A 27,638-nucleotide genomic window follows, 5' to 3' on the forward strand; every position below is an offset into this window, starting at 1 on the left:
GTTGGGGAGGAAAGGGTTTATTCAGCTTACATTTCCACATTGCTATTCATCACTAATGGAAGTCGGGACTGGAACTCAAGCAGGTCAGGAAGCAGGAGCTGATGCAGAGGCCATGGAGGGATGCTCCTTACTGGCTTGCTTCCCCTGGCTTGCTCAGACTGCTTTCTTATAGAACACAAGACTACCAGCCCAGAGATGGCACTACCTACAAGGGGACCTCCCTGCTTGATCACTAATTGAGAAAATGCTTTACAGCTGGATCTCGTGGAGGCAGTTCCCCAATTGAAGCTCCTTTCTCTGTGATAACTCCAGCCTGTGTCAAGATGACACAAAACTAGCCAGTACACACACAGTCACATATGCATATACACACATACACATAGACACAGTCACAAATACACATACACGTGTACACACACACAAACTCACACATAGACACACACATAAAGAGCAGATTCCATGAACACACAGCAAGGACATACCTACACACACATACATACACAGGCACACACACAGTTATGGACACACACATGCAGACAAACACACACACAGATACACACAGAGACAGTGACAGGGAGACAGAGAGAGAACTCAAAACAATTCCCAGCTTTCTCAGGAACTAGCCTGACTGGATGAAATAGTTTCCGTGCCCCCTAGTCCACAGTAGTTGCTCCCCTTTATGGATAGTATCCAGTTATAAATCTGATCCTGTCCTCTTAGCCCGTCCCCTCTGACGGACAGTGGAAATATGGCCCTGTGAGTGCAGGCCAAGCTGCCATCCTGATGAATGGCCCTGGAACCTGCAGGGACCGGAGCCCACTGACTGGGCTTTCCTGCTTATCTGTTAACACAGAGCATCCTGGATGCTTAGGGACCTGGGGCTAGTTTCCACTCCAGACAAGCCAAGGGGAGCCACTCCTGTGTAGGAAGGAGTCTCTTTTTCTCCTGTCTCCAAGTGAGAATAGCCACTGGTATAAGGAACCTTGAGTCTGCTGGAGCCAGGGGCTCTAAGGTGTAAATGCTGAGTATGCAAATGAGCCTCCCTCTGCCCTGCTCCACTCCCTTGCAGCGTGAGGGGAGAGGTGGGAGAGGAGCTCAGAGAGGATGGTAAGTAAGTATCTACTTTTCTGGCAAAGCAGATTCAATACAGAGCTAGCCAGCAGCTTTGAGAGTTTACATTCCCCTTCTACTGGACAACAAGTCCATCTCCTTCCCAGACCTCTCACGCCGATCCCAGCCTGCCCCTTTGTGTCCTACGGGTGGGCTGGAAGCGCCCTCTGCTGGTTGGGTGCTGAGAGCAAGGTGCTAGAGCAGGGGATGACAGTTATGCTGTGTAGGGAGCAAACTAGTGCTGCTAAGGTCTCCACTTCCTTCCTGGAGAGTGGGGCACAAACTGCCTGTTCTCCAGAAAACATAAGGGGAGAAGGTCCCCTAGAGACCCCGAGAGCTTAGGCAGTACGGTCTGTGACCCAGTGCTCAGGTTTGGTCATTAGGCGCCACCTCTGTCCCTCTTTTCCATTCAGTGTAGTGTCACGGCTCCTAATCCTTCCCAGGATGGTGGAATTGTTGACATCGCTTCTAAATGTGAGGCTTTCTACAGTGAAGGAGCCTCTGAGGGAAATGGAGAGGAGACATGGCCTTTGAGTCTGTGCAAGCTTACAGCCTAGGCTGTTGAACCCAGGAGCTACAAGAGGAAAATTCTATTGAAGACGTAAAAGCTAAAACATTTAGGGTAGAATTTACTCATTCACAGTAACCGTGTGAATCTTTTCTCTTTAGAGTCAAGGAAACTAAACTAGAAAATGTCTGGCCTTTCTCAGGATGTAAATTGTGTGAAGTCCAAGATTTTAGCCTGGGGACTCTGATGTCAAAATCCATACCTGTAATCTTCGCTTGTCCGCTCTCTCTGGAGTAGCAAGCCAGCAGAGACCATATCCCTTTTCGCTAACCTTCCTTTCTGCCTTCTCCCACAGAGGCCGCCAAGAACTCTCTTCTTCATGTGAAAGCTGAAGTACACAAATCCTTGGACAGTTACGCAGCCAGCTTGGCTAAAGCCATTGAGGCTGAAGCCAAAATCAACTTATTTGGGGAGGAGGCTCTGCCAGGGGTCTTGTTCACAGCACGGACCGTCCCAGGGGCTGGCTTTGGGGGCCGTCGAGGCAGCAGAACTCTTGTGAATCAGAGGCTGCAGCTACAGAGCATCAAAGAAGGCAATGTCTTAGCTGCAGAACAGAGATGAAAGCTTCAGAGGGGAGCGGGGCCGCAGCGGAGCTACCGGGACTGGTGCCTGTGCCAAGACCCTGGAACATGTCACCACTCAGAGAGGGCCAGACGCCGGGAAGGAAACATCTGGTATGCAGCCAGGAGGATTGAAAATACTGTCTCCAGTCTCTGACTTCAGTTGTCTTCTGTAAAGCACATGTGGGCTGCTTCAGGGCTCCTGGGATGGAACGAGGCTTCGAAAGCACACGTTAGAAGCAGATGGAGATGTGGCTGGGGCATCAGGAGGACTAGAGATGGTGGATGTGAAAGGGAAGCCACCATGTGGCTCTTGTCTTCAATGGTATCCAGCTGCTTTAGCTGTCCCTGGTCTCAGTGAGGCCTCTAGAGGCAATCCCTACTCCGTGCCCCTCATGGGGACAGAACGGCTCACCCTAGCACTGTCAGACCATCTGGGGGCTCTGTGTAGTTGATCCAGGAAGCGTGGGACCACAAGTACTAGACTAAATGCAAAAACAGTCCAGAGAGCATCCGAGTAGAGCACCCCACATAGACACCCCATATCTATTGCCCTAGTTAGGACTTGCTCTTGGGTAGCACCTGCTGCTGGCCAATAGAAACAGCCCACAGGCCACCCAAGATGTGGCCACCCCACCCACTTCCTTGTTGACAGATTTTTATTATTACTATTATTATTTGAAAAGAAGGGAGAAACCACTATGAAAGACAAGGGCGAATACCAAGCACTTCATTTCCAGAATAATAAAACCAGGAGGTTAGGGCATATCACTAAGCCTGGGACTTGAGGTCATACGCAGATGAGGGGAACTTGGGGGGAAATCCCTCACACGGGAGATATAGGAGATGCTAGAGTGACTGGCAAACATAGCTGGCCTCACTTTCCAGAGGCAATTGTGACTGTCATAGCAAGTTTGGGGGCTGGCACAAAGGTAGAAAGGGCACTGGACCCGAGTTCATAGCCTGGGTTCTTGACCCAGCTTGGCTTTTGTCTGCACATCATCTGGGACATCCTGTCCCATCACTAGGCCATTTGGAGAAAAGAAAGGTGTGGGGAGTTGGAACAAGTAGCCTCCAAGGTAATTCCAGCTCTGACTTTTGATGGCTTCTGAATCTGCAATTTAAGAGATGGGGACAAACTGAACATGACTGGTGGGTGACCTAGGATCTGTATACTTTTGAGGGTGTGCCCAGTGAGTACAGGAAGAGCACCTGCATGCTCTGGCCCTCACGTCTGTCTTTGTGTTATTTGTTTGGCCGTCTAGGGCAGTCCTAACTGCCGACTACTGAGCCGTGGGTATGAAGAGGGTGCCACAGCTGAGGCAGATGTGGGACAGTGGGTGGGGTTTGTTGCCTTGGACTCCTCTTGCTCTTTGAGCTAGAACAAGTTTGGGCTTTGAGTGCTTGCTGTGGGGGTTCTGTAAGATGATCTTTTCTGCTGCTCTTAAGCCTGGGTGCTTTAGATAAGCGAAGCGATGAGCAGGGCTGTCCACCACACAGAGCAGAGGAAGTCTAAGACCTCGCCATATCTGCCACGAGGCAGCTAATTGAGTGGTTTACTTTTCAAATGTTTCCTGTGGGCTGCCCAGTTCCTGGAGTGACCAGTGCCTGTGGTTCCTGAGGCTTGGCTTGAGCCTTTGGGTGCTTGATTTTGTCACCTACTCCAGGTCACCGGTGCAGGGGAGTGGCAGGGAGGACGGGTCCTGCATTCCTTGCGGCGCCTGTCTTCTCTGTGTATTCTGTTTTCCTTTTCTAGTACTCACCCGGTGTCTTGAGGGACCCTTTTCCCAATTACCTAGTATGCACCGAAGTGGAGCACGCTCCCTAGGTGCGGGTTGTCAGTTAGTACAATGGATTGGCTTAAGACTCAAAGGGTAGAGAGCGCTTTTCTTACTGCCCTGGGCTAGCCTTTATGGAAAGGATGCTGAGGCCTCTGAACCCTATTGGCTGACCCCAGGAGTCTCCAGTATTCCAGAAGTGATGTGACCTCCCTTTTAAAGGATTTGAAGCCTACTCATCTGCCTAACACTGTGGATCTGCCGGCACCTCACCAAGCACCAGTGTTGACCACAAAGGAGAGCGCGGGTGTCCAGACGCTGATGCTGTGGGGAATGTAGAGCGTTAGCAGTGGTGGCAGAGCTGTGGCTACTCGGGGTCTGAGTATTCCGGCTAGGGTGCTATGGTTGAGCCAGTGAAGCAGGTGACCATCTGGACTGCGTCTTGGGGGGATTTGGGGGCCAGAGCCATTGGTTTTGCATATTCAGGGTTTGCCCAAGTGAGCTAGAGAGAAGTGGGGTGGGGTGGGGAGAGGGGGAGAGGTCTTTCCATATAGCCTCTTGTGTCCTCTCTGGAAGACGCTTGCCTTTTGTGCAGAAGCCTACCATCCCAATTAAGCCCTGGCATGTAATGGCAGACCCTGCTGCAAATTCCTGTGTAGTGGCAGGCCCAAGGCCTTCCCAGGGGAACCATAGGTGGTGGTAGGTGGGACATGTGGCCACTTGTTTTGCTTTAAATACCTCAGTCCTTATTCTGACAGGATCACTTGTAGGGCCGTGGCCCATCTCTGCTGCTGCTTTACAAGATTTTACCCTTGTCTTGGTACCTGTGCTGTGTTCCAGATGCCAGCCCTGTGACCTGTTGCATCCAAGAAGGCACTGGGTCCAGCACTGTAGTGTACATAGCTCAGCACCTTGCTTTTCCCTGGCCAGACAACCCAAATGGGAGGTTCAAGACCTTAGACATAAGATGGCAGCAGTATTGTTGTGGAGAGGAAAAAACAAACACAAAAACAAAACATGGTGGCTTGTTCCTCTGAGCTCTGCCATGACTACAAGTCCCTAGCCTTGGAGCTGATTCTTACCATATATATATATATATATATATATATGCAACCCCTGTTGGAGTTCACAGGAACTATCTGTACTGGGCTGGGTGATCTTAAATCACTGCACCATGGCCCATTGGTGCTAATGTTCGTAGATTTCTCATTTGTGTACCTGATTCCATCTTTCAACCAAGAATTAAACCTTCACCCCCAGGACAAACTCAGTATTAGCAACAGACCACTGTAGTTTGGGAATAGACAAGAGGCAGAAAATGTTGATATAGTGAGAATGCTTGCTGGTCTGTTGTGATGGAGTGCTTTTTCAAATGGACAATGTGCTCCTTAGCCTTGCAGATTAGAGAGACATTCCTCAATGGATCATGAGATGAACTCAGGATACATGTCCAGCCTCATTTCATACCTCCTGCCTGTGTGGAAGGAACAAGAGGGGGCCAAGAACAGGCATGTATTAGGTCCCACTGTGTGCCTCACTTAAAAAATGGCTAAGAGCCCATTAGGTGCTAGGCACTAATTGAAGTTTTCAAATGCACCATCTCCCTTTGCAGATGGGATACAGTAGGGATGGTGCTGGTGTGTGATGACTGAGTTAAGATTTCAGGTTGCCAATTAACTAGCTAGGTGTCCAGGGGCAAATTATTCTTGCATCTGAAAATGAAGTTTTGTAATCTATTTATATACAGGGACACAGAATCCAAGGATACCGCCTGCACAGGGTGCTTGGCAGACTACAGAAATGCTCATGGTACATCCAGCACAGGACATAGGTGCAGGGAGACCTGAGACACTGGCCTTGCTTTTCAGTGTATCTGATGGGGCCAACTCATTCCTGTTTTACAGGGATCTCTAGTACGGGGAACCTTCAAAAGACATGTTATCCAATTCAGGATACTTAATCATGTTGAGGGTTGTTGCTTGGGGACTTATTTCCTATTCGGTACAAAAGGGCTTAATGGAAATGAAGGAATTCTGACAAGAAGCAGACAATAGAGAGGATGTTGGAGAAGCTGAGTAGGATCTGGAATGCAAGAGGTTAGTAGGAACAGAAACAGGCAGTCTTCATTCCACACGAATGGCCTGATTGCACACAAAACAAATAGTTCTACTTAGCCCTGAATTAAAGATGATCTATAGAATCCCAAAGGACATCAATTCAACATTGACCTTCCTTATACCCAGAAAGAACATCCTGCCCCACCCCAATGCCGTTAGGTGCTGAGGACTGCTCTGTCCAGCAGTGACAAGTGTCTGGCTCCCAGTTCCCAGAGCTCTTGTCTTCCAAGCCCTGATGGAAGATGTAGAGGAGGGATAGGTGTCCATGCCATTCCCCAGAGTGTTCAGAACCAGATAAAGCCTGGGGATGAAGGAAGTGAGTTATAACATGAACTACAGGACCATGGTTGTGACCAGCTATGAACGGCTACGAGGAGGGACAGGCGGGCACTGTTCTGTGAGTTGGGGAGAGAGACAATGAGGATCCAGGAAGGCCATAGAAAACCTGTGTCTCAAAATGAGATCAGGGCCAAATCACTATGTCTTGGTCATGAGGCTGAGAGAAGATCAAGCCTGTAGCCCAAGGAGAGTGATGCACAGGTAGGTTAAAGGTCATCCTTAGCAGAGTGGGCCAGCTGGGTTTTATTAGATAAGAAGAAACTAGGGGCTCCAGACCCTGCCCCCCAAAAAGTCCCAATGTCAGGTGATCATCTGTTGGAAAGAATTCAAAGCACAAACACTGATCTGCACACGATTACCACAAGCACAGTTCTGCTCAATGTCAGTTGCATTTATTTAAAGATGAATTTTTAAAAGCAGTATTGATGGCTTAGGAGGCAGCAGTCACTTCTGGTTTTCCTTTTGACACTATTTGAAACACTACAAATCACAGATGCACCAGTTCTTCCCAAAGACCATGCCAAGTGTGGTAGAAAGCCTGCACGCCTAGGAATGGATCTGTTGGTGGTATAGGCATGCTTACATGTGTTCTGTTCTGATGATGATGTATACCTGAAGGAAGACATGGTTAAAAACCAAACTTCAAAAATAAGAACCCAACCTAATCCTGAAATATATCTAACTTGAAGTTTTGGATGGTGTTTTTGAGGATAAAACTGTCTGGGGTATTATATGTAAATCAGTATTTATGAATAAGTAAAAGTGTGTTTAGACTAGATTTGTTTACCTGATTAAATGTTTTTGGAATGTGTGTATCTGTGTAAATGGTCAGTTTGTGCTTGGGCTTGTGGTCTATGAACATTTCTGGGTGCCTGTCCCTTCTCCCAATTTCCTATAGCCCTGTTCCTATCTCACCTCCCCACGGGCTAAAAAGAGGACTGAATATTGAGGAGAAACTTATTGCAGAATTGGGAGTGAGCACCCCCAAGTCACTTGGGTGGACACACTGATAGTTAAACTTCCCAAGGCAGTTAAACTCAAGAAGTACTGGGTTACAAGACTGTTGCATACTATATTCAAGACACTCTAAGCCTGCTTTTTCTTTTTTATTGTAGCCCAGGCTGTCTTCAAACTCACAGAAACCATCCTGCCTCTACCTCCCAAGTGCTGGGATCAAAGGTGTGCACCATCCTGTCCAGCTTTAAACCTGGTTTTTAAGGGGTTTAATGAACTAGTGCTTTTTCATCTCCCTCCCTACCTCTCCAGTCTTCCTTTCATATCAAAACAGAGATACTGAGGAGTAGATTTTAGCATAAACACAACCACCCCTGCACAAGACGCATGCTTTATCTTTTCCCTTCCCTTGATTATACCAATGCCATCTTTTTTTCTGAGTGTGTAGAACCCTGGGGCCAGTCTCCTCTCTGCCACTACACTCTCTCTCCACTGAATCCTGTAGTGGCCAGGACAAAATTTTGTCTTTGCTATGTATCCTTAACTATTTATCTAGCTGGCCTACTCCAGGAAAATGAACAGAACACACACAGTTCCCATATCTCCATCAGTGTACAGGGACAGTGTAGACACTTGCCCTTTGGTTTTGTTCTGATCTTTGCCTAGCAATTATCCAGCACCCTCTGCCCTCTAGCAAATCCATGCTGCTGGCCTAAAGTCACCCCTACTTTCCATGACAAAGCTATCTATCTTCTGCCAGCAGCAGGTGATTTTGAGTTTGCAGCCAACTTGTGGGTAAGAGGTCCATATTCCCCATAGAAATGCCTCTGTTGCTGCATCTTCATGACGGTTCGTGGCCCAGCTGGAGAAAGTTTATGTCTACCTCAGTGTCTGGTTCAGTCATTTCTTCTGGCAGGATATTTAGGTCATAGAAAATAACAGGAATAGTTAAGCTACCTGCTAATTAGCCCAAAAGTAAACTGCTTTTAATGAAAAGCAGCTGGCATAGCAAATACACTAAAAGCACCAACAGAGAGGGCCTGTGCTTGAGATGAGTGTGGCAGACTGTCAGATCTGCTCTGCCTTTCATCGGTCAGGCAGCTCTGCAGGGTCTGGAAGCCGCTTCCAGCTGTGGTCCAGAGCTAGAGCTCAAGGCTAGCACTGAAGGTGATGGATGAGATACAACATGGACCTACAGTTCGGCCTTGGGAACTCCACACTTTCTCTGCGGCATCGGTGTTCTAGTTTTGGTAGTATAGCATGGCTGTGTTAAGATGTGTGCAATGACCAGCCCAAGCACTTGGTTCATTTTCTTCTCTAACTGCTGGCTGGCAAGGAGGGATAGTGAAGGCAGTTACTGGCTTAACTAAAGGTCACAGAAAAGCAGCTGAGCTGAGCGGCTGTCCTTTGTAAGTGAGACAGATGCCAAGAGTTCACTGACTAGAAAACCAAAGACATCCTCTCAAAGAGACTCATGTCTTATCCTGCCTATAAGCCAGGAACAGCAAAAGCTGTGTGCGCATGCGTGTGTGTGTGTGTGTGTGTGTGTGTGTGTGTGTGTGTGTGTGAGAGAGAGAGAGAGAGAGAGAGAGGGAGGGAGAGAGAGAGAGACTCCTGTTTTTGAAGTAGTCCTTTTGTCGCACTAAACAACAGGTACAGCACTCTGCCTGCCCAGGAACTTTTATCTGTAAGGTATCAGGAGGCAGCACCTGCTTCTCTCCCATCTGGCAGCTCTGGCTTCTGGAAGAGGCTGGCAGCTATGGTTGCTTGTGGGGGTGACATTAGAACGTATATAACCAATAACCTGGTGCTGAGAAAAGACTTTATTTTTGTAAGTAGGTTGGAGAAATGTACAGATGTAATTGGATTGAGGGGCACAGACAGACAACGTAGGAGGTGGAAGAGGTCATGTCTATGGAGCAGTTCAGGAAAACACGGTGAGGTACACACAGTTCAGGAAAACACGGTAAGGTACACACAGTTCAGGAAAACACGGTAAGGTACACACAGGAAAACACGGTAAGGTACACACAGTTCAGGAAAACACGGTAAGGTACACACAGTTCAGGAAAACACGGTAAGGTACACACAGGAAAACACGGTAAGGTACACACAGTTCAGGAAAACACGGTAAGGTACACACAGGAAAACACGGTAAGGTACACACAGTTCAGGAAAACACGGTAAGGTACACACAGTTCAGGAAAACACGGTAAGGTACACACAGTTCAGGAAAACACGGTAAGGTACACACAGGCCTGGGGGACTGTCTGAAGTGGAGGTGGATGCTAGAGTCAGCTAACTGATCACAGTAATTCAGGAATATGGACAGAGAGGTAGACCAGAAGACAGCACCTTGAGTTTGTGCTAATGTAAATCATCTATAAGACCCAGTGACTGATTTGGATGAGGTGTCAACAGATCCTGAGAAGTAGCTCAAGAAAAGTGAAGAAAAAGGGAAGAGAACTGTAAAGGCCCTTTTACATTATCTGGTCACACAGAGGTCAAGATGGAAAGGACTATTAAATTCAGAAAACAGCAAGCCCTCTTTTGTTAGAGAAATGACTAGAAAATGTGGGTAAAGTAGCAAAGAATTAAATAAAAAGTCAAATTTAGGATATCTTAAAGCAACCAACATCTTTAATTAGAAAGCAACAAACATGCAAATGGCAAGTGTAGAAATTTATTTGAACCAACATTTTCACTACAATGAAAATGACTTCAGCATTGATCCAAGCTCCCACAGCGGAGGGTCAGGAAGTATTGCACTTTGCTTTTTTTTTTTTTTTTTTTTTTTTTTTGGACTCCATACACGGCAAAAGGTTTCAAAAAACATTTTGCTTACTTTGTTTTACACACTCTCCCAACTCATGCACACACTCATTCCAAACCAATGTTTGGTTATCCCCAAAATAGGGAAGAACTCCAAAAAAAAAAAAAAAAAAAAAAAACCCATAGCCTTAAATTGCACTAAAGTTCTGTAAAGAAAAAAAATATAATAAATGTCGTATACAAATCTCAGAACATCTAAGTGCTTGCCAAGGAGTTCTTTATTCTTCATCCTCATTTTCATTCTCCTGACCTGAACCTTCTGATCTGTCACCCTCCAGACGGTCTGGAAAACAGACATGAGAATCATACACACTCAAAATCCTTTTAGTATTTATCATAAATAACCCCTAGAACTTCATTTAAAACCACAAAAAACATTTCTAATTCAAAACTTAAGTATGTAAAAATCTACTCACTAGTATATACAGAAGTCTTGGTTTGGTTTTTGTTTTTTCGGAAACAAGGTCTTACTATGTAGCCTTGGCTGGCTTTGTAGACCAGGCTGGCCTCTAATTCACAGAGATCTACCTGCCTTGCATTTCTAGAGCTAGGATTAAAGTCATACACCACCAAACCTGGCTCTTAAAGGTTTTTTGTTTTTTTTTTTTTAAGATTTTCTTTTCAATGTTTTAAATTCTATGTATGTGCACCCATGCCCAGTAGGCATGTGTATATGAGAGCAGGTGCCTGTTGAGGCTGGAAGCCCTGGAAGCCCTGGAGCTGGTGATACAGGCGACTGTGAGCTGCCTAACGTCAGTCTTCTGAAAGAGCAGCACGTACTCTTTAACTGAGCCATGCCTCCAGCCCCAATATAAGCTTTCAATTTGGCGTCAAAAGGTAATGAAGAATGAAAACATAATACAGTATATACAATACCATATAATTTTAAACATACAAGACCTTGATATATTACATTCTCTTGCAGTGGTTTTCAAACAAGGTGTCTTGGAGGCTAAGTTTTAACTAAGGGGACCTGGAAGGGGATGCAAGAGAGAGAAGCCTGGAGAGAATGCTGATGTGTTCACCTTCTGACACTGTGACTTGATGTCATTTACAAAGTTCATGCTCCAAAACAGAGCAATCAGGTTGCAAAAATAAAACAAACAAAAACTTTGCCAAAAAAAAAAAAACCCCAAAAAAACTCTTACACTGGAAACAGTACTTTCAATGAAATTATGATTTTCCATTGGGCTAAATTCACAGCTATTTTGGGGCACATGGCCTGTGGGTAACCAGATGGACACATCTGTAAGAGGCTTGTGTACTTCTGTTTGTAAGATTTCTTAAAATTCAGTATCTACTACATTCCAGGAAGTGGCTAACCCTGAGATAACAATGGTGACTAAAATGAATGCAGTTTCTTCCCTCAAGGTAAGCCCTATCTGGTTCAATATTCAAGTGTACACATATGTCATGTACTTGGTGGCCACTGTACCATGCATGCTCTCCTAGGCTTATCCCATTTGCACTTGCTGTTCCTTTGCTTGGGGCATTTTTGCATAATCCATTAGACCATGCTTCTGCCCAGTACAACTATGAAGCTTTTTGCTAAACTTTCCCAACTTCTTCATGAGCTCCTTCCTCCACATTTTCTGGAAACTCCTTGATGAGCCTTACAACAATGACCCAGGTTACACTACTTGTGAACCTGTCGATTAGCTTTTGGATAATTTTGGATCTTTCTATCTTCAGGGCTTATACAGACCGTTCAGTGAAGGTGTTTAGTGTCCTTGGTTGGTTTCCGCAGCACTGAAGAATTCAACCTAGAGCCTCGGGCACAATAAGTAAGAAAGCACTGTGCCACAGAGCTTTACCCTGGAGCAAGGTTTACTGAAGGAATGGATGTGAGGTATGAAGATAAGCTGTATCGCACCAGGGTGTATGAAGACAATGGCAGAAAGCCACTGCCACAGTAAGGATAGCATTTAAGACATATATTGACAAGTGCATTTTCCCAAATACTGTGGAAAATATTAAAATAGATCAGGCTTAAAGATGTCCACAACAGAAGGACACCAAACACCAGATGGGAGGGAGCAGTTTAATGATAGAAACTCTGAGGAGAGGAAGGTTTTGGTTTATCATCTAGGGCTAGCATGGCAGAGTAATGGGCTGGCCTCAGGGCTGTACGTGAAACCCTGAGTCAAAGGGAATGTAGTTTCAAGTCAGGTTTAACGTTCATCAGGTAATGGCCTGGGCAAATTATTAAAGCCTAATTTAAAGGGTTACTATTTGAGAGACTGGAGAGACTTGCTGCTTTTGTAGAAGACCCAGGTTCAGTTCCCATCACCACACACTGGATCACAAACAACTGTAGCTCCAGGTCTATGGTATCCAACATTCTCTTTTGAACCCCCTTTGTGTTAGGCATGCATGTGTACATGCAGGTAAAACACTCATACCATACCATAAAATAAAATAAAATAAATCTAAAATAAAGTCTTTAATTTTTTTTTAAAGGGCTAGTATTTGCTGTGTCAGTGGTACATGGCTTTAATACTAGTACTCAGGAGGCAGAGGCAGGAGGATCTCTGTGAATCGAGGCCAGCCTGGTCTACAGAGCAAACTGCAGGACAACTAGGACTACAGAGAAGCCCTCTAAATAAATAAGTGAACAGTTAATATTTGATACAATATAAGTACTCTATAAATGATGCATAATACTCAACACGTGAATGAACTTATGAAGTCAGTGAGAAGTGATAAGCATACATAATACACACTTTTACTGTTATGAATACAGATTATGCAATTTACTCTGAAATATTAGTTGTAATGATACATAGTTTTCAGATCCAAGTCACTGAACCAGAGTTTATCATCTAAAAAATGTATTAAGAGGTGGAGAGATGGCTCAGTAATTAAGATCACTTATATAACCTGGCTTCAGTTCCCAGCACCCAGTAACCATAGTCTGTAACTTCAGTTCCAGAGGATCCAATACCTTCTTCTTGCTCCTGTGGGCACTGCATACATACAGTACCAGATACACATGAAGGAAAACTCAGACACATAAAATAAAAATAATTAAATCTTAAAAACATTATTGAAAAGTACACTAACATAACTTCCTTCCTTACCACATAACGCTTGCTTTTCACTAGGGCTTTACTGATTTTTTAAATAAATCTATGGTAAAGTGTACTCAGCATAACCTTATTTATTGTTTTTGTTAGTGGAGGCAGGACTCATGTATCTCAGGCTAGCCTTGAACTTCCTATGTAGCCTAGGGTGACTCTGGACAGCTCTTCCTCCCTCCTCCCTCCACCTCCCTTGTGTTTAGGGAGTGCCACTACACCCACCCAGCAGTGCACTGTACTTCCTGTAAAGGAAGATTACCTAAGACAGAGTTCTCAAGCGACTGTGCTTGCATTTTACCATTTTCCAATAAACGAGTTTTATAAGGACATAATTTACAGTGTTAGGTCAAGGGTTCACAGAAAGAAATCCTAGTTCTAAAGTTGTTGATTTCATTTTTGGACATTAAGAAAATCACATAGATCTCTAAGGTAGGGCTTACTGTTTTCAAATAAAATAATGATTTTAATGATAGAGTAGAAGTTCTTACCAGCTCGGATATGATTCAGTGACGCCAACATCCTCAACATGAAAGAGGCTGGGACGGTGATGGTGTTCCGAGTCTCTTCCAGCATGAGTTCATTCCGAGTTATAACCTACACAGCAGGTAACAAGTACGTCAAAGGTGATGCAGTAATAGCACCTTTGCTCTAAAGATTATGAAAACAGTTTCAAAATTCAGTAAGTCTTAAGAGAAATATTTTTCATTATTTTTTATGTATAATGTCTATATTTCTACCTTAAGGCTATTCAATGTCAAACAATTACTTGCAGTTAAAAGAAGATCAGAGACCAGCATTTCTTTAAAAAATTTACATTTGTTGAACTTTAAAATGATGGGCTTCATAATTACCTTATTTAGTTCAAGCGTATCTTGTACTTGAACCATATTTAGTCTCTTTTATCCTTCCTTGTCCCTCAAGCAAAGGAACAACATACAAAACTCAAGAGAGAAAACCAGCAGTTTGCCTATAACAAGCATTCTGAGAAAGAAATGGGAAGAATCCCATTCACAATAGTATCAAAATACATAAAGATGTCCGAGAGCCATGAATAAATCTACTCAGAGTGAAATATTGGGCTGGGCAGTGGTGGCGCATGCCTTTAATCCCAGCACTTGGGAGGCAGAGGCAGTCAGATTTCTGAGTTTGAGGCCAGCCTGGTCTACAAAGTGAGTTCCAGGACAGCCAGGGCTACACAGAGAAACCCTGTCTCGAAAAAACCAAAAAAAAAAAAAAAAAAAAAAAAAAAACCAACCAAACAAAACAAAAAACAAACAACCCCCCCCCCCCAAAAGAAGTGAAATATTGGGCTGGAGAGATGCCTCAGTGGTTAAGAGTACAGACTGTTCTTCCAAAGGTCCTGAGTTCAATTCCCAGCAACTACTTGTCTCTCACAACCATCTGTAATGGGATCCAATGCCCTCTTCTGCTGTGAAGATAGAGCTAAGGTGTACTTATATACATAAAAGAAATAAATCTTTAAAAAAAGGAAGTGAAAGATTTCTTTCGTGTCAAAAACCATACACTAGAGAGAGAGCCTTTTAAGCGAATAGTGCTGGGAAAACTTGAACTGCCCACATAGAATGAGAACCTCTCTAACTCGGCCCCAACTTCAATTCAAATGGATCATTAATGTAAGACTCCTGTTAGTGTTAGGGGGAAACACCACAAGATACAAGCACGAGAGGAACTTTATGAAAAGAATTCTAATAGCTCAAGAAATAATTCCAACAGTGAACCAATAGGATTTTATCCACTTAACAGGCTTCTGCACCATTAACATAGTAAAGAGACAGTCTAGAAAGGGAGAAAAGCTGGGTACACAGTGCATCTAACAGAGAGCAGAAAAAAATAAATATCAAAAACCAAACTGTCCAACCAATAAATGGAGAAAATAACTGGACAGAAAGTTCTCAAATAAAATACAAGTGGCCAATAAACAGAAAGAAAGTGTTCAATCCCATCAACCAGCAGGGAGATCACTGCAGTGGGAGCCGGGTGAGCTTTCATCCTAGCACTTGCACAGGCACAGACAAGTTTGAGGTCAGCCTGATCTACACTGCCAGTTCTAGGCCACCTGGAGCTGCAAAGTAAGATCCTGACTTAAAACAACAACAACAACTAAATCTACACTGAGATATCACCTCACCACAATTAAAATGTCTATCATCAGGAAAACAAGTGACAAGAAATGCTGGAAAGGAATGGTGAAAAAAGATTTTATCCCAGCACTTGGGAGGCAGAGGCAGGCGGATTTCTGAGTTCAAGGCCAGCCTGGTCTACAAAGTGAGTTCCAGGACAGCCAAGGCTACACAGAGAAACCCTGTCTTGAAAAACAAAACAAAACAAAACAAAACAAAACAACAAAAGAAAAAGATTTTGCTGGTGGGAAAATAAAGCAGTCCACAGCGCCTGTGGACTCAGTGTGAAGCTTCCCCCAGAACACTACAAACAGGACCACGGTATGACTTAGTTGTACCACTCCCATGCTTACCCAGAGGAATCTGAGCCAGCATAGCATAGAGATACTCATGAATACATGTTCATTGCTGTAGCACTCATAAAAGCCAAACTACAGAACCAGTCTAGATAGCCACAGATAAAGAAAACGTTGCATATATTCAGTTAAGTTTAAGTGAGCATAAAGAAGGGTTAGATTATGCAAGAGAATGGGTAGAAATAAGATTACCATGTTATGTAAAATAAGTCAGACTCAGAAAGACAAACACAACATGCTTTTTCTGCCATGAAGAATATATCATATGCATAAGGGTGAGTAGGAGCGGGGAGGAAGAGGTCTAACGGTAAAAGGGAGGGAAAGGTCAGAGATGGTAACAGAAGTGCAGAGACTATGTACTTGTGTCTTGTCTTACATGCAGAATTTTATACACACAGATATATACATGTATGATACGAAAGCACAAGGAAAGCTATGTTTTTTCTCATATGCAGAATTTTACACACACACACACACACACACACACACACACGCACACAAGAAGGAAGCAGAAGGGAGACTGTCTTGGGGAAAGACAGGACTCGTGATATAGGAGGGAGTAGGAATGATTAAGGTTCGATGCTTAAGGCTCACAATGATAATGTGAAACCACCCCCACCCTCACCCCCTTTCACTGAGACCCAGTATTTTGTATGGAATGAAAACGAGTAAAAGCAAAGATCTAAGGGAGTTTTAAAACAACAATAAAGGAAAGGTATCCGTTCATTTGCTCCTCTACCTACTCACACTGAAGGGGCATCCTAATCCCTACGTGAAGAATGCAAAATACAAAAATACGTCTACAGTTATGGAGAGGAACATACAGTAAGATTATTTTCCTTTCTTCTCCCTCCCCTTCCCTCCTCTGTCTGCCTGCCGCCCCCCTCCTGTTTTGCTTATTGTGACAGGGTCTTGATTTGTGGCTCAGTCTGACCAGAATTTCTTGCTTCAGCTTCCTGATTGGTAGAAGGTGGATTACAGGCTGCAGCATCAATTTGTTTTCAGCTAAAACACTTTTACGAAGACAAAACTTTAAATGACTTTTTGTTATACATAATAAACATGGCAGCCAAGCTTATTTTTCTTTCAGATATACCTGATGTGTTATTAAAGTCAATGTTATAATTAGTAAGATACTAATCTGATTTTTACCTCTAGTATTATTTATCTCATTTTTATTTTTCAAAAGATTTGATCTCTTTTCCCTCCCCATCCTTTTCTGAGACATGGTCTCATATGTAGCCCTGGCTGGCCTACAGCTTGCTATGTAGACCATCACGCTGGCCTTGAATTCATAGACACACACCTGCCTATGAGTGCTGAGATTAAAGATTTGACTTCCTTAACCAAATGCCTTAGTTTTATGTTAGCAATTAATAATAAACTTTTTCCCTTAAAATAGCATTTTAGGTAAAAATTAAAATAGTAAGCATAGTAAAAGTCTTACTTCATCAGCAAGTTTTCGATTAAAAATTCTTGACTCTTCTAGTGGCGACCAGATCTTTATGTCATAATCTATGCCAGATGAGGCTAGAACTAAAAAGAAAATTTACATCTTTATCATAAATTCAAGATGTAAATATTAAGCATAGGTGCAAAGTTAACAAAACTTAGTTTGAAAACTACTATAAATACTTTTGATGTTTTGTTTTACTTTTTGAAACAGGATCTTTCTACATAGTCTTAGGTGTCCTGGAACTCACAATGAAGACCAGGCTGGCCTGAAAATCACAGAGATCCTCCTGTCTCTGCCTCTTGAGTACTGGGATTAAAGGTGTATGACACTGTAACTGGCCAAAGATTTGCTTTAAATTATCTGGTGGTTGTGAGCTGTCTAATGTGGGTGCTGGGAACCAGCTTGAGTGCATTACAAGAATAGTAAATGTTTAGTGAGTGCCTTTAATCCCAGCACTCAGAAGGCAGAGGCAGACAGATCTCTGTGAGTTTGAGACCAGTATGGTCTACAAAGCTAGTCCTGAGTCCAGGACATCCAGTCTTCTGTTACACAGAGAAATCCTGTCTCAAAAAAAAAGAGTAGTAATTGTTTGTAACTGCTGAGCTATCTCTCCAGTCTTTTTTATTATATAATTAATTGTTAGTTATAATTTTAAATGTTTCCTAAAAGTAACCAACTGTAGAACAAAAATTTAAGGCCACTTTGAAGTCACTCAAATTTCTGTCTTATTCACTATTTTCTTATGAGCTACATGGCCACTTCACGAACAAGCCAACTCTATTTTAGGCTAACAAATTAATTCTGACCTGTGAGGACTTAAAAAGGCTTGGAGGTTTGTTTTGAATACACGATGAGTAACTCAGTCATGCCAGACTCTGAGACAATAAAACTTAACTATTAGAGGAATAAACTTATTTTTTTTTAGAATATCTGTCAAAAGCACATTCTTTTCTTTCTTTTTGAGGTTGGGAACCTTAAAAAAAATTTCTTTGTCCTTTGAAAATTCCATAGACGTGCACACACTGTTCTGATCAAATCCATCCTCTCCTCCCTCTCCAACTCTTCCCAGACAGACTCTCGTCCTGCCTCCCCTCCCACCTGTGTACTCATTAAATCCACTGAATCCAGTGAGTGCTGCCAATACATGCTTGAGTTTCCAGCCAGCAGAGCATGGGCACACGCTCTTCCAGAAGTCACATCCCTGAGGAAACGGACTCTTCCTTTACCTGCAGCCATCAACTGCCAGTATCTTCTTAGCTAGGGGTGGGGCTTTGTGAACACTCTCCCATTCATAAATTCTTTGTTTTAAGTCCATGTCGAGCTATGACTATCTTTAGCAGAGCTTAGTAAGATCATTCAGACTTCTGTAATATTCCCCATAGCTGATGAATGACAGCAGCAATTCCCAGTCGGTAAGAAAGGTATCTTACTTACTTGGGTCAAACGGATGGGGCTGCAGGCAGTTGACCACATGATTATCAGCTTCCAGAAGCATCAAATGCTCAGCAGTGTGCCGGTCCCAGATGAAGATATGGCCACAATCGGAACCGCTCATTACAAAGTTAGCACCCCAGAAATTGGCTTCTTTTATCTGAGGGATTTTATGAAGCAGGATAACCAAGTCACAGTTACCAAAAGAAAAGCAGATTCTATTCTCATATTGAAAATAAATTGATTTTTAAAATAAAAAAGAGAAATAATAAAGCCTGTTTCTTCTAAGAATCTTAAAATCATTACAGTACTTCACCATGGGCAATAACATGGTGGAAAGGCATCAAGAGCCAATGTCAACAGGATTTGTCACACAACAGGTACTTCACACATGCTAAACAAGTAAATGCAATTTCTGGGCTTAAAGCAGTATAATGGAAAAAAGTATATACTTACAGATGAACTTTCTAAAAACCATGCCATTTCAGCTTTATAAAGAAAACAACATTTCATAGAATAAAGGAATTGTTGTCTTTTGTGTTTGCCAAGAACAAAAAGTATTTTTTTCATTAACTGGTAGAAGCCCAAAGAGTTAAGAAAAGAAAGACATATCTTTAATCAAGCAAGCAAATGTATATGATACATGTAATAGCTATCCCATTTAATAAACATGAAAGGAGCATACTAAGATCTTTATACTGCAGACAGTGTTTTTTAAAATCACTTCCCCTGAAGCTTCGGCCACTCCTGCCGCTCACAAAAGCCAGCAGGGAAGGAGGCCCTGCAGCCACACGTGTGTAATGCACACAGTAAAAGCTGCTGTGCATGTACTCATGCTTGCATCTCTCTTGTGCTAAGAAATCAGCTGAGGGCACATGCATGTTAGGCAAGCACTCAGCCACTTGGTTAGATCCTCAGCTTGCCTTCAATTACTCTTATCTAAAAGTTTAATTGGCAAAATGCATAAAATACAAATTGGTTACTTCTGTTAAAAATGAGTATCCATTTAAAAATGATGAAATTGTTACTACCAATGACATGTGCAAGGCGAGCTATTTACTTCCTCACTTCAGTTTATTTTTGCCTATTCCTTGAAAAAAAGAGGTAAAACACAATCTGCAGGTTTGCAGCGAACACTGCAGCCAGAGAGAACACTTTCTAGATAGGAACTGTTTAGAGTAATAGTTACGTTAGTTACCTTGCACAGGAGATGCAGATTTGGGGATTCTGAACACTACAAGATCACCTGGTCTATCCTGGCTACTTCAAAGATGAAGAAATGAAAGCAAGGAGAGACAGAGTGATCAAAGCCACGTTTTAGTTATTAGTTTAAAAGGTGTTATAATTAATGTATCTGTATTTTATAGTCAACCTGGATTTCATGTACAGATTTATTTTCCAAACTAACAAAATGTTGTAAAATGAAGTTTAAAAAATGTAATGGTAAATTCCCAAAGGAGGACAGCAAACATAAATAAAAGAAAACAAACAAAAAAAAAACCAAACAAACAAATCAACAGCCACTGGTTCTAAGCTAAAATAATTTTTTCTAGCTTACATATATTTCCTTAGTAAGGTAGAATTGTCTTGCAATATATTACCAGACTAAAAGAAACATGCTTGAATAAAGAAGTAACAAAATCACCACAGACAAACCACGAACTGCAATCTCATCAAAGAATGCCACGAGCAGCCGGTACCATTGTCCGGGAGTTGCGGTGGCCCTTATAAACCATCTTTACTAGTGGCCTCCTAATGTTCAAAGTATCCAGCTCTTCCATTTCTTTCCTTTCTTTTCTCCTCCTGAAGAACTCCTGAATGCGGGCAACAGCGGAGCGTCTATGGATTGCATATTAAAACAAAAACCAAGAATAAACATTCATGAGCAACTTCTGAATAATACTGAGAATGTCAAAACACAGAAAGTCTATAATATATTTAAAACACAGTATTTTAATAAAGCACCTCCAACCAAAAGCATAAAAAGGCAGACTTCATCACAATAGTTGAGTTACTACAACAGGATATTTAGTTCAGCGGTCACTTAGGAACTGGGTACTGGTTGAAAAAGTAAAGAAAATAGCATGCGTCATACTGGTTTCTAAAGTCTATTTTATAAAACCAAACAGACAAAATTCATGTGTAATTTTACTTCAAATAAAACATCCTATTTAGCCTCGGATGTTAATCTAGACCTGGAATGACAACCGTTGGGAGGCAGAGGAGGACCAGGCACCCAAGACCAGTTTTGACTACAAAGTGGATTTTGAGGCCAAGGCAACCTGAGATGCTGTCTCAGAAAAACAAAACAAACCAAACCAAACCAACCAAACAAACCCCCCAAAAACAATGTTCTATTCAATTTTTAAATGTTTCCCTTTATAAAGGCCATACAGAAAAGCCCAAAGAAACTAGGAGTAACATGGTAACAGCAGAAAACTAATTAATTAATTAATTAATTAATTCTGACATAGTTTAAAGATGTCCCAAGAGCAGACTAATCAAGAAGAGAACAGATGTCAGAAAAAGATAAAATGAAGAAGATCTTCCACTAGCATCTCCATTATATGGCTCCACACCAAAGGAGAGACTCCCGGTTAGTGAGACACATTCTATTCTCCCTACAAAGGAGATGATGGCAGTAGTAGCTACTCAAGAACAAAGGACTCTTTTAAAGCTCATTTTATTATCAAGGGAATACTCTCTAAACAGCCAATATTAATTAATTCTGAAGCTTTAATTTGTCATTTAAAACACCATATTTTGACATGCAGCAGATGGAAAGTCCGAAAGATCTAAAACTACAAATTGGTAATTAAGACAAATGACTTAACAGTGACTAAAGGCACAAAAAAGATGATAGTGGCATCAATAAACAGACTTCTCTTCATGTTGATCAGACTGAGCATCATCAGATCTAGAGTCTGCCATGTGCCCACTGCTATCATCTCTCGTTCTTCAAGGGAAACGTTTCTGACTTCCACTATCATGGTTTTACTTGTGGACGTTTATTCAGAGGCATGCATTTGCTCAGCTTTGAGCATCCATGTGTGTGTGGCTGTTAGGGTGAGCACTGCACTAGAGTATGCACAAAAGGGTCAGCTTCAGGAAACAGTCACAGTTTGGGAACACGATTACACAGATTTATACTCTTACCAGCCACCGGTGTGCTGGAGTTCCAGAACATAACATTTTTGAAAAAAATTAGATAGTATATATTAAATTTAAAGTATGTATAAAGCTTTGATTTGGCAATTTTACATATTAAAAAGTCTTGGGAAAGCTGGGATCTGGTGTATGTCTTTAAGCCTACCACTTGGGAAGCAGGGACAGGTGATCTCTGTGAGTTTGGAGCCAGCCTGGTCTACATATAGAGTTCCAGGACAGCCAGGGTTACAAAGAGAAACCCTGTCTCAAAAAAATTAAAAAAATCTTGTGGAAAATACAAATACATATTTCCTCAGTAAAAACTGCAGCTGACTAGGCACTAATTTAAATGTTCAGAGAAAAGCAAATTTATGTGTTCACAGAAAGAGTTTGGGAACAGCAAGTTGTGAGTGAGAATTTTCATGTTACAATTATGTATTTCCATATTTTGTTTAAAATTTTTTAAATTAAAAATTGGTATACTCCAAGCTATCCAGGCAAATTAAAAAGCATTCATAAAACTGCTCTACAGAGTAACAGAGCATTTGACTAACAAGCTTACTGAAGAACTAAAGGAGCAAATGTAAAATTAATTGGTCCAAATTTTTCAAAGCACTAATGAATGTTATCAGTTATTTAATACAACGAGAAGAAAAAACACCTTTAAGACATGATAACTGAGCAGAGTGAAAATGTGTCTGACTAAGCTGAGCCCACTCGTGACAGACACTGTTAACACAGCAAGACAGAAAGGAATGGTCGGAACCTTTTATAAGCTCCCCCTAACAGTCCTAAACAAACCCTAGAAACACCAGTGGGCAGCCTCTTCAGAGTTGGGTAAGACACAATAGCTAATACTCATGAGCTGCCACGGAAATCATGAACACCTACTTCTCAGACAGCTTCTCACGGACACTGGAGCTCCGGTTCTAGCTAGATTGACTAGCTGGGGAAGCCCTGGGACCAATCTGTCTCCGCCTACTCACATGATGCGGGTACAGAAGTGTGCTATTGAGCCCGCCTTTTATGTTCCTGCTAGGGATCCAAGATCAGGCCCCACTGCTTACAAAGCATGCACTTTAACCACTGAGCTGTCTCCCCGGCCACTCAAAGGCATTTTAAAAAAGTGTTAATAAATACAAAGGTAACCATATCATATTCACCTTTCCCTGAAATGTATACACTTATTACACCTGTAACCATTGTCTGAGGATTTGTGTGTGGAACTTGGAAGTGGATTATACAAGTAGTAGGTCCAGGGCCATGGAAGTACATGCCTCAAGTCCCACCTGTTCTGGAGGCAGAAGGAGGAGGATATTTGCTTGAGCTATGTCAGCATCAAAATGGTGCCACCCGAATGCAGGTGGTCACCAGGTTGTGGGATTGTGATCACTTCAGCCTGACCAATCTCATCTCTCAGTCTAGCTGAGGATGGACACCAGAGGGAGAAAGAGCAGAGGACTACTGCCATTTTATTATTCAAAAGAGATGGTGACATGGCACGGAGCATTTGCAGTACAGTAAAGCATATTTATAAAATACAACAGTCTCTCGTGAGGACTGTCATCTCTTATACTTTTATATTTCTAATTTATTTCAGCAGAAATGTAAACAAGCTGTGTGTGAGACTTCAGAAAATGCTGCCTTACATTAAGATTGTACTCAGTAAACCTCTACAGAGACCTGAGGCTGAGAATGAGGCCCTTTCATTCCCTCAAGGGGCCAGGCAGTGACGTCTTCTGTTTCAACATTAGTCTCTTTCAGTTTATATGGTTTTAACCTAAGACCCACCTGAATCAACATGTTACTTTTTAGTTGCAATCTTTATTTTAAAAGCAGAAACCAGCTTTGAATACTTGGGATAAAGTTTAGTAAGTTAAAAACATCAAAAAGCCCTGAAATAGAATACATTTTGGTGTCATTAAATTAAAAAGTATAGCTAGTAACAGAATCATTATTGACTTCAAAATATATCTTAGTGTTAAAACAGCCTACAAAGACCAGCATGAAACAAAGCTGAGGGCTTTGCTGGTGACCTGGATTTAATCTCTGGATCCTTCCTAAAGCTGGAAGGGGAGAATGGACTCTACAAAAGTGTCCCTGATTGTCACACCCATAATGTAGTGTGTGCCCTCATATGCATACAATCATAGAAATAAAGCTTTTTCAAAAAAGCAAAAATGGATTTAAACTTACTTTAAGGTCCCAAGGACAGGTTTTAAGCAGATATTACTATACATTTATGCTAATCTGGTTTATTTTACTATTACTGCATTCCATATAAGAAACTATTTTTAATTTTGATTGCTACTATAGATTTTATGTACAACTTTACTTTAGAAACTGATAATACCTAAAAAACCCATGCCACTTCGTAGTTTGCCTAATCTTTCTCAGTAAGCAGCTTGGGCAGATGACTGTTAGAACACAGGGTTCACTTTAAACATTCTACTAAAAGCTGTGTAACACTCTCAGCTTTTCAATTAGAGATATAGTTAAGGGTATCATCTTGGTATGTGCTATCCTTAAGTTATTTAGCTACTTGCAAGAAAGTGTCATTGAAAAATCAGAATTTTAAAACCTACCACAGAATTAAATGAACATAATTAAAAGAATTAAAAGTACATATGAGTAATAAAAACTGTTAATTAGTATGCCAATCAAGTTTTAAAAAAACATAAGTTGCACTCTTTAACCAACTATCAAAACGAGTACCTTGGACCCCATTTTAGACCATAGCTACTTGTCACCACACTTGAAGTGAACAGCAATTACATCTGCACACACGAAATTTCTTCTCATTCTTTTCCCATGCAGCACATGCAGAGAAATGCAGATTGTGAAAAGCAACCTATTTATAATGCTTAGCACTTATGCGTTCAGTAAGTTCAAAGGAAGTATTAACTGTTAATAGGAAAGGTGGTTAGCCGTAGAAAAGAGGACCTGGCAAATCCATCGTAAAGAAGAAATGAAGGAGCATACTTCATTACCTCATTATTCTATCACCTACTGTAGTTCCTCTGATATTAAATCTAGTGAAGGGAACACAATAACTAAAGTCACTTACAGAGAACCAAGTATGTACAGCATCACAGTCACCGCTTTTTGTCATCAACCATTTCAGTCTAAAGGACTTCTGTTTCCCTTTGTCGCAGTCCATGGTGAGGAATGTCACCCAAAGAAATGGGAAGGAAGAAATCAAGGGAACAGATACACTCACTGAATTAGAGTTAGAAGGAGACCACACTGCATGTCTTTTACCGTTTGAACACCCACAGTTGCAGACCCTCAAGGCTAATTGCTCTCTGGGAAATACACAATGAAGCTGACTCATCTGTCCTAACCACAGAACTGGAACAAGCCAGCCCAGTACCAGGGCTTTTAACTCCCTAAGAGCCCTAGCTTTTCCCTTTGATGATTTCCTCTGCAATTTTCTTTAATAAGGCGAGCAGAATCATTAAAAATACAGAATGAGCTAGTTATAATGAGTGGAGAGATGCCGGCATATTTATAGTACAAGGAATTCTGGCTTTACAGAGTCCAGAAAGACTAGATGGACCAAAATTTTTATGCAAATGATATGTGCTTTAAAAATCACAAAGCAATACAGAATTAATACGATTAAGTCTTTAGGAAAAACTCATTAGCACAATAACACCTTAGCTATCTGAGCATTAAGGACTTCACAAAGTCTCATTTGCTTATCTTTTTTCTGGAGTAATTTTATTTTCTTGATTTAGGAAAAAGAAAGAAAGAGAAGCAAAGCAAAGCAAAACAAAGCCACCATTTCCTTTACTCCACAATGTAGCTGGCACTGTAGGCCTTAATCCCAGCACTCTGGAGGCAGAAGCCAGCAGATCTCTAAGTTCAAAGGCAGCCAGGGCTACACCCAATGAGATACCGTCTAAGCGAAAAGAGAGGTGCTCTCATTCTAAGGACCATTCTGATGCTCATGGGTCTAACATGTGAAATTACTGAAGGACTGAACACACTAATTTTATTTTGTCTTTAATACCACCGTTAGTGAACACAATATATTTTAACCTTGATAAAAGATTGTAAAATCTTGGTCAGCTGTTCTTTTATTACCTTCAAGTTATGGCCAGTAGTCTCATTTTTAAATGGTTACATTTAAAATAGCTATATAAGGGCCTACTAGTAGTTTCTACTTTACTGCCTGGCAGCAAAGCCTAAAATATTTATTATCTGGCCTTGTGGGAGAAAAAAATTGTCTGAATTCCTGTACCTGTTCCAGCTGTTTTTATATAGACTTGCTATGGTTAGAGACGAGCACTCCACAGTTAAAATACCCATATGACTGTTGTGGCCTATGTGTCTAAGGCTTTGCCTTTTCATGTTGGTTTCAGCCCCAGAATGCAAACCTGCTTAATATTAAACAAACCTTTAAGAATACTGAGAGTCAAGTAAGTAACCTCACACTGGAGTTGGGGGCAGGAGGATCAGAAATTAAAAGCCATCTTCAAATACACAGCAAGTTCAAGGTACATAAGATCCTGACTCACAAGAATGCAACCGTGAGATCTACTATAGCTTTCATATAAATTAAGATGAAGTTCAACTAACTACATGTTTTAACGTTTTAACTATTTGACTTTTACCATACTTATTGTGAGGACCATTTCTCTACCCTAACTAAATTAATTGACTGGGCTTTTAAAATAGCATCAAGAAATTGTTGTGGGCACATTTTCAGCACACTGGACTTCTAGACCGGACCTGGAGTGATCAAACGACAGAAGAGTGACTTCTAAGGCATGTATTCTGTTAGCTGGACATTTCAACAATGTGCACAATGTACTTTAGCCTCTTCAGAAACGGAAAGTAGTCCAAATATTGCTAATTTTAAAGACTGTAAATGATTTGGGTTCTTATTAGTAAAATTTCTTAAAACTTGCTCCTTTTAAAATATAAGTCAACTTATTAATTACTTCTAAATTTAGAAGCAATGAACTACACCCGAGGCCATGGCAAGTGGTCCCTCACTAAGCAGTAACAAGCTACAGCAGCCTCAAGGATGAAGCAAGGGCAGCCACAGCAGGCACAGGCGCACGCACTCTTTACTGGGTGAGCTCTAATTATATAGCAAATGATGCTATGGGAGACAGCATAGGAGGAGCAAGCAGGTGGAGAATTCTTGGTTTTCATCATTTACACATTTTTGGTAAAGAGCTAGAAGAGGCTGGACCTGGTGGCTCATGTCTGTAAAACCACCACTTCGGAGGCCAACGCAGGAGGATTACTTTGAATTCAAGGCCCCTGAACTATAAAGTGAGACAACAAAAAACACTTTGTCCCTTCTTAGAATTGGGAACAAAACACCCATGGAAGGAGTTACACAAACAAAGTTTGGAGCTGAGACGAAAGGATGGACCATCTAGAGACTGCCATACCCGGGGATCAATCAGGCTCCAAACGCTGACACCATTGCATACTTGCTGAAAGGACCCAGATATAGCTGTCTCTTGTGAGGCTATGCCAGGACCTAGCAAACACAGAAGTGGATGCTCACAGTCAGTTATTGGATGGATCACAGGGCCCCCAATGGAGGAACTAGAGAAAGTACCCAAGGAGCTAAAGGGGTCTGCAACCTTATAGGTGGAACAACAATATGAACTAACCAGTACCCCCGGAGCTCATGTCTCTAGCTGCATATATATCAGAAGATGGCCTAGTCGGCCATCATTGGAGAGAGAGGCCCATTGGTCTTGCAAACTTTATATGCCTCAGTACAGGGGAATGCTAGGGCCA

The 27,638-nt window shown here is 41.9% G+C and overlaps 2 protein-coding genes across 16 annotated transcripts in view; one reads left to right on the forward strand and one right to left on the reverse strand.

The window, feature by feature from the left end:
- Gpr161 (G protein-coupled receptor 161) overlaps positions 1-7,285 on the forward strand; it is a 45,564-nt gene extending 38,279 nt beyond the window's left edge. For 6 of the 7 annotated variants that reach the window (XM_006496851.4, XM_011238821.3, XM_006496852.4 and 3 more), the window contains one exon: positions 1,974-7,283. In XM_006496851.4, coding sequence (XP_006496914.1) covers positions 1,974-2,239 — 266 coding nt within the window. In that variant the 3' untranslated portion in view covers positions 2,240-7,283. Of the gene's footprint in view, positions 1-1,973 lie in introns of all 7 variants that reach the window. The other variant, XM_006496850.4, reaches the window with a different exon arrangement.
- A 2,752-nt stretch (positions 7,286-10,037) lies between these two features.
- The window catches only part of Dcaf6 (DDB1 and CUL4 associated factor 6), a 131,407-nt gene continuing 113,806 nt past the window's right edge, over positions 10,038-27,638 (reverse strand). For 3 of the 9 annotated variants that reach the window (XM_030243204.1, XM_006497004.2, NM_028759.1), the window contains 5 exons: positions 20,423-20,561; positions 18,726-18,882; positions 17,283-17,371; positions 13,827-13,932; positions 10,038-10,541 (listed from right to left, as the gene is read on the reverse strand). In XM_030243204.1, coding sequence (XP_030099064.1) covers positions 10,477-10,541; positions 13,827-13,932; positions 17,283-17,371; positions 18,726-18,882; positions 20,423-20,561 — 556 coding nt within the window. In that variant the 3' untranslated portion in view covers positions 10,038-10,476. Of the gene's footprint in view, positions 10,542-13,826; positions 13,933-17,282; positions 17,372-18,725; positions 18,883-20,367; positions 20,562-27,638 lie in introns of those variants that run through there. The other 6 variants (XM_030243203.1, XM_006497005.2, XM_006497006.3 and 3 more) reach the window with 4 other exon arrangements.

Source organism: Mus musculus, chromosome 1, assembly GCF_000001635.26.
Source record: "Mus musculus strain C57BL/6J chromosome 1, GRCm38.p6 C57BL/6J".
Classification (NCBI taxonomy): Eukaryota; Metazoa; Chordata; class Mammalia; order Rodentia; family Muridae; genus Mus; species Mus musculus.